The sequence below is a fragment of the Bos indicus x Bos taurus genome, chromosome 5 (genome assembly GCF_003369695.1).
Source record: "Bos indicus x Bos taurus breed Angus x Brahman F1 hybrid chromosome 5, Bos_hybrid_MaternalHap_v2.0, whole genome shotgun sequence".
In the NCBI taxonomy this organism is placed as follows: domain Eukaryota; kingdom Metazoa; phylum Chordata; class Mammalia; order Artiodactyla; family Bovidae; genus Bos; species Bos indicus x Bos taurus.
Window position 1 is genome coordinate 63,028,899 of NC_040080.1, and position 11,299 is coordinate 63,040,197.

General features: G+C 42.9%; 1 protein-coding gene across 1 annotated transcript; it reads left to right on the top strand.

Annotated features, from left to right (window-relative positions):
* Window positions 1–3,421: 3,421 nt before the first annotated feature.
* On the top strand, window positions 3,422–5,934 carry RPS26 (ribosomal protein S26). Its single transcript, XM_027542187.1, has 4 exons — window positions 3,422–3,729; window positions 3,993–4,170; window positions 4,947–5,077; window positions 5,828–5,934. The coding sequence occupies exons 1-4, from the start codon at window positions 3,727–3,729 to the stop codon at window positions 5,861–5,863; spliced, it is 348 nt and encodes a 115-aa protein (XP_027397988.1). The 5' UTR covers window positions 3,422–3,726; the 3' UTR covers window positions 5,864–5,934.
* Window positions 5,935–11,299: the final 5,365 nt, after the last annotated feature.

Genomic DNA, 11,299 nt, shown 5'->3' on the forward strand with positions numbered 1-11,299 from the left:
AACTAATACCTAAAAAGATGTCCTTTTCATTATAGGGGACTGGAATGCAAAAGTAGGAAGTCAAGAAATACCTGGAGTAACAGGCAAATCTGGCCTTGGAGTAGAGAATGAAGCAGGCCAAAGGCTAATAGAGTTTTGCCAAGAGAACGCACTGGTCACAGCAAACACCCTCTTTCAACAACACAAGAGAAGACTCTACACATTAGACATCAAGAGATGGTCAATACCAAAATCAGATTGATTATATTATTTGCAGCCAAAGATGGAGAAGCTCTATACAGTCAGCAAAAACCAGGGCTGACTGTAGCTCAGATCATGAACTCCTTATTGCCAAATTCAGATTGAAATTGAAGAAAGTAGGGAAAACCACTAGACCATTCAGGTATGACCGAAATCAAATCCCTTACAATTATACAGTAGAAGTGATAAATAGATTCAGGGGATTAGATCTGATAGACAGAGTGCCTGAAGAACTATGGACAGAGGTTTGTGACATTGTACCCCAAGAAAAAAAATGCAAAAAGGCAAAATGGCTGTCTGAGGAGGCCTTACAAATAGCTGTGAAGAGACACGAAAAGCAAAGGCTAAAGGAAAGATACATCCATTTGAATGCAGAGTTCCAAAGTATAGCAAGGAGAGATAAGAAAGCCTTCCTCAGCGATCAATGCAAAGAAATAGAGGAAAATAATAGAATGGGAAAGACTAGAGATATCTTCAAGAAAATTAGAGATACCAATGGAACATTTCATGCAAAGATGGGCTCGATAAAGGACAGAAATGGTATGAACCTAACAGAAGCAGAAGATACTAAGAAGAGGTGGCAAGAACACACAGAAGAACTGTACAAAAAAGATCTTCATGACCCAGATAATGACGATGGTGTGATCACTCACCTAGAGCCAGACATCCTGGAATGCGAAGTCAAGTGGCCCTTAGGAAGCATCACTACGAACAAAGCTGGTGGAAGTGATGGAATTTCAGTTGAGCTATTTCAAATCCTAGAAGATGATGCTGTAAAAGTGCTCCACTCAATATGTCAGCAAATTTGGAAAAGTCAGCAGTGGCCACAGGACTGGAAAAGCTCAGTTTTCATTCCAATCCCAAAGAAAGGCAATGCCAAAGAATGTTCAAACTACCACACAATTACACTCATCTCACACGCTAGCAAAGTAATGCTCAAAATTCTCCAATCAAGACTTCAACAGTACATGAACCGAGAACTTCCAGATGTTCAAGCTGGATTTAGAAAAGGCAGAGGAACCGGATATCAAATTGCCAACATCCGCTGGATCATCGAAAAAGCAAGAGAGTTCCAGAAAAACATCTACTTCTGCTTTATTGACTATGCCAAAGCCTTTGACTGTGTGGATCACCACATACCGTGGAAAATTCTTAAAGAGCTGAGAATACCAGACCACCTGACCTGCCTCCTGAGAAATCTATATGCACGTCAGGAAGCAACAGTTAGAACTGGACATGGAACAGACTGGTTCCAAATTGGGAAAGGAGTACTTCAAGGCTATATATTGTCACCCTGCTTATTTAGCTTATATACAGAGTACATCATGTGAAATTCTGGGCTGGATGAAGCACAAGCTGGAATCAAGATTGCTGGGAGAAATATAATAACCTCAGATATGCAGATGACACCACCCTTATGGCAGAAAGAAAAACTAAAGAGCCTCCTCATGAAAGTGAAAAAGGAGAGTGAAAAAGTTGGCTTAAAACTCAACATTCAGAAAACTAAGATCATGACATCTGGTCCCATCACTTCATGGCAAATAGATGGGGATACAGTGGAAACAGTGACAGACTTTATTTTTTTGGGTTCCAAAATCACTGCAGATGGTGACTGCAGCCATGAAATTAAAATATACTTGCCCCTTGGAAGAAAAGCTATGACCTACCTAGACAGCATATTAAAAAGCAGAGACATTACTTTGCCAACAAAGGTCCATCTAGTCAAAGCTATGGTTTTTCCAGTAGTCATGTACAGATGTGAGAGTTGAACTATAAAGAAAGCTGAGCACCGAAGAATTGATGCTTTTGAACTGTGGTGTTGGAGAAGACTCTTGAGAGTCCCTTGAACTGCAAGGAGATCTGACCAGTCCATCCTAAAGGAAATCAGTCCTGAATATTCATTGGAAGGACTGATGTTGAAGCTGAAACTCCAATACTTTGGCCACCTGATAAAGAACTGACTCACTGGAAAACACCTGCATGCTGGGAAAGATTGAGGGCAGGAGGAGAAGGGGACAACAGAGGATGAGATGGTTGGATGGCATCACCGACTCAATGGACATGAGCTTGAGTAAACTCTGGGAGTTGGTGATGGACAGGGAGGCCTGGCGTGCTTCAGTCCATGGGGTCACAAAGAATCAGACATGACTGAGCAACTGAACTGAACTGTGTGGTTGGCTACCCATGTATAGCCATTCTTGTTCGAGAACTTGGAAAAGACAAAGTATTTTCAGAAGGGGGTCAGATTCATCAGAGAGTGGTGCAATCACCTTGGTGTGGATTGATCAACATTTATTAAAAGAAAATAAAGCATAACAGTGCACCTTATGTTGTAAGGGCATGGTTTCATGAAGTTTGTGTTTCACTTTTGTGTGTGTGTATTTGTATATGTACTGAGTACCAATGTAAAATATATTTCTACTAGCATTCTGAGTCAAATCGTCTTAAGTCACTAGTCCAGGCTATTTCCGCATCCATTTATTTGTTAGCTAAGAGGCAGCATAGTATAGTGAAGCCAGAACACCTCTTATTAGCACTATGTGACTTTGGCCAATTTCAATTTCAACTTGTCTACACGGTTCTTCAATCTGTAAATTAAGGATAGTAACATAACCTACTTTATAGGTTATAGGCTTGTTGAGGTTTAAATGAGTTAGTATTTACATAATGCTTACTACAGCGCCTAGCATTGTGGTAGCAGGTTCCAGAAATTTTTTTAAAAGTGAGAAACAGCCCTAGCATCAACACATCAGTAGGTTTTCCTCCATATTCATTGGTCGGTGGTTGTTCAGTTGCTCAGTTGTGTCCGACTCTTTGCGACCCCATGTACTGCACCATGCCAGGCTTCCCTGTCCTTCACTATCTCCCAGAGTTTGTTCAGACTCAGGTCCCTTGAGTGGATGTTGTATTGGAAGGAGGAATTAAAATGTTTTATTCCCCTCCCACCACGCCCCACCTTGGGTTTCTCAATCTTGCACCAACTGGAATGTCAGAGAAACAGCGTCTCCCAGTGGTGTGGTGCAGACTTCGGTCTAAGTGCTTGGGGGCCATGGCCTGCCAACCTCACACTACAACTCCCACCATGCATCTCTTCCCCTCTGGCCTCTCAATAGGTATTGTAACTTGCGTTCTGCGTGGGGCAACTTCCGCGCCTAGCATCGCAAAAACGGATAGTTATAGTGGCCAGAATTACCTCCGGAGCAGGGCGTCGCAAGGGTTGCTGGGAAACATATAACTCTAATTTTCTTCCGCCAGTTGATTAAATAGTCCCATAGTCACCTTGCGCAACGGAAAATAAACTCGAAGAGCACCTTCCTACTCTAGATTTAAGTAGGAACACTGAATAATAAAGAAAATTTGAGTAAAATGGATTCCTGTTTTGGCGTGCGGCCTGGAGACATCTAGGGGGCGCGAGCGGAGGGATCTCACTCTATATAAGAGAGCCGGCCCCGTAGCTGGGTCCTCTCTCGCCTCGGTGCTTCCAAGATGGTGAGTGCTAGCGCGTGGGGAATAGTTCGGGGCCGGGTGGAGACTGAGAGGAGCCGATTCTGAGATTGCGGGGAGGGTTGAAAGCCTGGACAGCGGTGGAAGAAAGGAAAGAGGGTATGTTTCTTCCCGGCTTGGAGGGATCTGCGGAGGGACTGGAGATGTGAGTCGCGCTTTCTTGGGGGTGGTCGGCAAGGAATGTGGCGGGATGGGGGCTAAGGCCGGGTAAGTTGCTCCTCCTTAATGGAATCTTCATCCTGACGCAGACCAAGAAAAGAAGGAACAACGGTCGTGCCAAAAAGGGCCGCGGCCATGTGCAGCCTATTCGCTGCACCAACTGTGCCCGATGTGTGCCCAAGGATAAGGCCATTAAGAAGTTTGTCATTCGGAACATCGTAGAGGCCGCAGCCGTCAGGGACATTTCTGAAGCGAGTGTTTTCGATGGTGAGTCCGCAGCTCGAAATGTGCGAGTATCCTGATAACCTAAAACCACCTCCCGCCGCCACCCCATTCGTGGGCTCCGTTCTTTGGAGCATCCCCAGCACTTTCTTGCACTGTTAACGGTTGTTGTCGGTAGAGGAGAATGGTGTTTTTGCTGCGTTATGTGCCGTTTTGAGCCCTGTCTGGACAGAGAGTTTTTTTTGTGGTCTTGCACAGTCTTTGAGTCTTATAGGGGATGAGATTCTAGAAGCACTTTCAGTGCTTATCCTGTATGAAAACTTGGGGAGCACTGGCTGTAAACGTGGTAAATGTAAAAAAACGTTTTGAATTGTTGGTAAACGTTTGAGTTGGCAAACTTGTGGAAAGGAGTTTTTTAAGACTGGAAGGAGTCTAGTTGGGTTGACAAGGGTAATTTTTAGAGCTATGTGTTTTCTTGTCATTTTCTTTTTATAAGACTTGTTAGATTTCTTAGGTAATTGGGAATGGGGACAGAAGTAGGCATTAGGGCTGGTGCAATTACTGAAGGAACTGCATTCCATCCTATTGCATCTGGTGTGGATTTAGTCCCTGTGGTGACAGGATGGGCTGGTAGGGGATCATTTATTTGTGAACTCTGTGCCTGTGTTTAGGTATAAACCGAACAGTTGGCTTTGGGAGTGAAATCTTGTAGGTATGCCTGACTTGTGAGTTTATTTTTGAGGGTTAGAAGGAACAAAGAAGAACAGGGCAAAGTGGGTACTGTATCTAATATCACAGCTCTAATTATTTTTGTTTCTTAGCCTATGTACTTCCCAAGCTGTATGTGAAACTACATTACTGCGTGAGTTGTGCCATTCACAGCAAGGTAGTCAGGAATCGCTCTCGGGAAGCCCGTAAGGACCGAACACCTCCACCCCGATTTAGACCTGCGGTGAGTACCTTAAAAGAGGTATGGAAATGAGAGGGGTAGTTCAGTTTAGTCACTCAGTCGTGTCTGACTCTTTGCAACCCCATGGACTGCAGCGAGACTTCTCCAATACCACATTTGAAAAGCAAGTAGAAAGTCCTTTTTGTGAGTTTTTTTTGGCAGTCAAAAGTCAGAGATTATCTTCTAGTAGACAGCTGCACCAATTCTTAGCCTTCAGGTTCTTGAATCCTTGGAGATAGGATTGTACTTTGCACATTAATCCATTTTTAAACCCATGGGAGAGCCAAGGATAGGCTGTGCCTATCTATAAACATCTCAGGAGACATCCCACAGCAGTTACATGGTCCGGATTTACTACTTGAACCTGGTTTTACTGAGCAAACTGGGATTTGGGACCACCAGGTTTACCATTTGTTTTCACCATGAATGGGACAAAACCAGATCTGGGATTTAGTATCTGGGTCATGAAGATCTGTTTTGTTGGGGTAATAGAGGAAAGATAAATGAGGACAAGGAAAATCAAATTAAGATCTCTGCCTATGGGTGGGGTCAACTAAGTCTGGTAAAACCCACACCTGAAACATTTGCTTTCAAGTTAGTCTGTTTCAGATTGAGTAATGTCATCTCCTTCCACATCTATCCATGCCTTTATGGACCAAATAATACACTGTTAGTGATGGGGAGGTAGTGGTTGGGTTTTTTGAGGGGACGCTTCCATGGATGGTTTTTTAATTCTTTCACTTTGTCTTTCAGGGTGCTGCCCCACGTCCTCCACCAAAGCCCATGTAAGGATCCAAGTCCTTAAAGACTGAAGAATATTGGTTTCTCTGAAAAGACAATAAAATGGAAATTATACTTTATGTTGCATGTTGAATATATGTTGTCAGATGAAGTGGGGGTCGTGTACATTTGGTCTCCCCAGTTTGCATAGCTTAGGGATGAGGGCGAGGAATTAGGGCATCTGTGTTTGATTAATTCAGCTTGGCAAATGGCTTAAGTTGGTGTCTTAAAAATGGGGAGGAAACTAGCAGAGGGAGGAGTGCATCAGGAAGTCACTTAGACTAAGGTGTGCATTCCTCTTGTGGCAACATGAAGACTTTAATAAAAGTCCACAACTTGAATAGCATAAGGGGATCTGTATTCAGGTCCTTAACCTCAAGTCAGGTTTACCTGCCTACCTTGATCTGCTGCTAAGCTAATCACCCAGCCTTCATCTTTCTGTGGTACATTGCTCTGTGAGGTGACAATGCCCTGAATGGCAGGCATTTGTAGAAATTTGTGGAAGTCCCATAAGAGGGAACTTTGTGCAGAAAGTCTGGGAAAAGGCTGTAGTCTGTGTGACAATGGCTCATTTGTTTCAGAATTCAGAAATTAGAGGGTTCCCAGCTAGCAATACACAGTTGACCCTTTAACAACATGGGTTTAACTGCAGGGGGCGGGGGTGGTTTTGTTTTCAGTAAATACATAATACACCATCCACAGTTGTTGAATCCTCAAGTGTGAAAGTACAGACAGATACAAAAGGCTAACTCTAAAATTAATTATATACGGATTTTTGAAGAGATGGTGCCCCTAACCAATGCTTTGTCCAAAATTATATGTAAATGTGTGCTAAGGACTTTTGCTGGTTAGGTTGTATGAATTTTTTACCTTAAGCTAAACTAGTAGCTTGGAAGTTTTGATTAAAGTACACATTGTTCTGGGAAACAAGTTTTCGCAAATGTTTGTATTCAAAGGATATGATAGCAAAGAAGGGGTGGATTGTTTTGGAGCAGAATGGTGGTCCTGTTAATGGGAGAACCTTTAACTAAAGAAACCCAGTTGGAAATTGTTGCTCTGTCTTGCTTATGGTCTGCATACTTATACATGTGCTGAAACAGCTGTGGCAAGTCCTGGATTTGTTAGAACACTGTAGGTGTGGGTTTCCATCCTTTGGGGAGACTTCCGCCAATATCTGTGCTCCTTCATTCCTCTACATTTATGACCCCGTTAACACCAATGATAAAACATTGGATAGAAGAAAGTCCCGTTCATGGTGAAAACAAATGGTAAACCTGGTGGTCCCAAATCCCAGTTTGCTCAGTAAAACCAGGTTCAAGTAGTAAATCAACCATATAACTGCTGTGAGATATCTCTTGAGATGTTTATAGGTAGGCACAACCTATCCTTGGCTCTCCCATGGGTTTAAAAATGGATTAATGTGCAAAGTACAATCCTATCTCCAAGGATTCAAGAGCCTGAAGGCTAAGAATTGGTGTAGCTGTCGACTAGAAGATAATCTCTGACTTTTGACTGCCAGAAAAAACTCACAAAAGGACTCCACATGCTTCAGGCTTTAAAATAGCCCCACCCCACCTCCCAATCTACCACCAGTTTCGAAGTTGTGTCTAATGGGCAATCAGGATATCTAATGTTCCACCTGTTAAAAGTTTAAGCCCTATATAGACATCCATAATTTGTCTTAGGAAAGAATGCCACTTAGAAGTAGCCCACAGATCATTTTCAGATGTTTGCACTGCAAGATCAGTGGTCTGTTCTTAAGCTCTTGTGGGCTGATAATTTTAGTGAAGTGAAGCGAGCTCTCTCAGTCGGAGTCCGACTCTGCAACCCCGTGGACTGTAGCCCACCAGGCTCTGCCATCCATGGGATTCTCCAGGCAAGAATACTGGAGTGGGTTGCCATTTCCTTCTCCAGGGGAACTTCCTGACCCAGGGATTGCAGGCAGGAGCTTTACTCTCTGAGACAGTTAGTCACAAAAAAGATGATAACAGATCTTTGAGCCCTTACCTCTTACCCCTCACCCTCAGCTTGTTCTAATGGACTATTAGAAACGGGAGAATTGCAGTCTCACCGCCTCACCTCTGTAACATTTCTGGTGAAGAGTATTCAAGCCAGGTAGAAGCTTCAGGGCTTTTCAGTCATTGGTCCAATGTCCACCTGTGAGGTTATTGGATTTCAAGTCAATTCCCTGTGGTAACCAGGTTTCATTGAGGTCCTGGACCATCCTTTCCTTCAACCTCAATTCCTGGCTTTTCATATTTGTTTGCCTCTCTCTCCATAACTTAGCATGTATGGGTACTTTGTTTGAGTACAAGTTCTCTATTAAAACAAGCATCTGACTGTCTCGTGATCAGTGGCTAAGACTGCTCCCAATGCAGGGGGCCTGGGTTCAATCCCTGGTCAGGGAACTAGATCCCACATGCGACAGCTAAGAGTTTGAAAGTTGCAACTAAAAAGATGCTGTGTGTGCAGTTAAGACCTGGCACAGCTAAATAAATACACAAAATGCTAGTTGATTTAAGAGACCTGACTTCTAAATGTAAATCTCACCTCATACTTGGAACTATGCGACCTTGGGTAAGTTCAGTACAGTCGCTCAGTCGTGTCTGACTCTGACCCCATGAACTGCAGCACTCCAGGCCTCCCTGTCCATCACCAACTCCGGAGTCTACCCAAACCCATGTCCATCGAGTCAGTGATGTCATCCAACCATCTCATCCTCTGTCACCCCTTCTCCTGCCCCCAATCCTTCCCAGCATTAGGGTCTTTTCCAATGAGTCAACTCTTCACATGAAGTGGCCAAAGTATTGGAGTTTCAGCTTCAACATCAGTCCTTCCAATGAACACCCAGGACTGATCTCCTTTAGGATGGACTGGGGATCTTGCAATCCAAGGGACTCTCAAGAGTCTTCTCCAACCACAGTGGGTGAGTTACCTAACCTCTGCCTTCAATTTTCTAATCTTTAGGAAAGTCATTCCTATATCAGTATTTTGGTGTGGCTTAAGTGATACAAAACGATCTTTTATTCAAGAAATATTGAGAACCTACTAGGTGCCAACATTTCTAAGTGCTAAAGACATAAGTGGTGACCAAGACTCTGGTCTCAGAGCATTACATTTTATTTGGGGAGGAGTGTGAGAGGGTGGTTAGGCCTGAGGAAGGGCTACAGTTTTATAAAAGATGGTCTAGTAAGATTGATAGATAACAATTAGAAAAAGTGAAAGAGAAGCCATTTACATAAATGGAGAAATAGCTCTCCAGCAGAGATAATAACAACTACAAATGCCCTGAGGCAAGAGTATCCCTCGGTTCAGTTCAGTCACTCAGTCGTGTCTGACCTTTGCAACCCCATGGACTGCAGGGCACCAGGCTTCCCTGTCCATCACCAACTCCTGGAGCTTGCTCAAACTCACGTCCATCAAGTCGGTGATGCAGGCTAACCATCTCATCCTCTGTCGTAATCTTCTCCCACCTTCATTTCCCAGCATCAGGGTCTTTTCCAATAAGTCAGCTCTTCGCATCAGGTGGCCAAAGTATTAGAACTTCAGCTTCAGCATCAGTCCTTCCAATGAATATTCAGGACTGATTTCCTTTAGGATTGACAGGTTTGATCTTGCAGTCCAAGGGACATTCAAGAGTCCTCTCCAACACCACAGTTCAAAAGCATCAGTTCTTCAGTGCTCTGTTTTCTTTATGGTCCAACTCACATGCATACATGACTACTGGAAAAACCATAGCTTTGACTAGATGGACCTTTATTAGCACCTGGCATGTCACAAAAAGCAAAGCAGTCACTGGCTGAATTCCAGTGGACTGGGGGAAAGTGGTTCAGGTCTAAAATCCTTTATTTGAAATCCTTGAAAACTTATTTGCATTGGAATTACTTTTTGATTTTAGAACGGTAATACAGACCATATACTATTTAATAGATAACATTCTCAAAGTGACATGAAAGTGTTAGTCGCTCAGTCGTGTCCAACTCTGCAACCCCATGGACTGTAGCCCCCAGGCTCCTCTGTCCATGGGATTTTCCAGGCAAGAGTACTGGAGTGGGTTGCCATTTCCTTCTCCAATACATGAAAGTAAAAAGTGAAAGTGAAGTCGCTCAGTCGTGTCCAACTCTTAGCAACCCCATGGACTGCAGCCTACCAGGCTCCTCCGTCCGTGGGATTTTCCAGGCAAGAGTACTGGAGTGGGGTGCCATTGCCTTCTCCGAGGGTTTCTGCAGTAAAATACAAAAATGGTCATGTTAAGTAGAAAAAAGGAAGACTATATTTCATGTCAGGTTTTGCTGCCATGAGTTCAAAAAATCTTGAGTTTTAGAGCTGTTTTGTTTTTTCAGTTGCAAACAAGGGATTGTGTAACTGATACACAAAGTTAGAGAAGACAGGTCCAGAGGACTTCCCTGGTGGTCCAGTGGTTAAGAATCCACCTTACAAAAAAAAAAAAAGAATCCACCTTACAGAGCAGGAGACACAAGTTCAATTTCTGATCCAGGAACTAAGATCCCATGGGCGGTGCCGAGGGGCAACTAAACCCCAAAGCTACGACTTCTGAGCCCAAGTGCTCTGCAGTCCACATGCCACAATGAAGATATTGTGTGCTGCAACAAAGACCCAAAGCAGCCAGCAGATAGACAGATACTAAAAAATATAACAAAAGACATGTCCAGATCACATGGGGCCTTTTAGGCCCTGGCAGACTCTGGACTCTACTCAAAGTCTGATAGTAAACAATGAGATATCACTTCACACTACTAAGACAGCTATAATAATAAAGTGCTGGTGACAGTGTGGTGAAACGAACCTTTACACACTTCTGATAAAAATGTAAAATGGTGTAACCACTTTGGAAAACAATCTGGCAGTTTCCTAAAAATATTCAACAGGGAGTTACCATATCACCCAGCATTCCATGTACCCAAAAGAACATGAAACTTACACATATCCACACAAAGACTTGTACATGAATGTTCAGAACAGCATGATAGCTGAAAAATAGGAAAAAATGTCCATCAACTGCTGATTGTATAAATAGATCAATAAAGACAGAAAATAGATTAGGGATAGGAAGGTGGGGGAAAGGGGACCAGTTGTTAAATGGTATGGGATTTCTTTTAGAGGTAATGAAAATATTCTGAAATTGCAGTACAGTTGCACAGTTCTGTGAAGCTATTAAAAACTACTGAGTTGCACATTTTATGTGGGTGATGTGATTAGTGTGGTATGTGAATTTACAGCTCAATAAACCTATTACAAAAATATATCACACAAAAAATGTGATAGTAATCTATTGGAAAATTTTGAGCAGAGCAGTGACATAATCTGACTGATCTAGTCAGTTCATAAAAAATACTAGCTTTTCTTTTTCTTTTTTTTCTTCCAGTTTTATTGAAATATAATTAACATACAACACTGTATAAGTTTAAGATGTATAGCATAACG

Excerpts from the sequence above, each read along its gene's own strand:
- RPS26 (XM_027542187.1), top strand. Across the intron at positions 4,171-4,946 it reads TGAAGCGAGTGTTTTCGATG|CCTATGTACTTCCCAAGCTG; the intron begins GTGAGTCCGCAG and ends TTTGTTTCTTAG. Across the intron at positions 5,078-5,827 it reads CACCCCGATTTAGACCTGCG|GGTGCTGCCCCACGTCCTCC; the intron begins GTGAGTACCTTA and ends TTTGTCTTTCAG.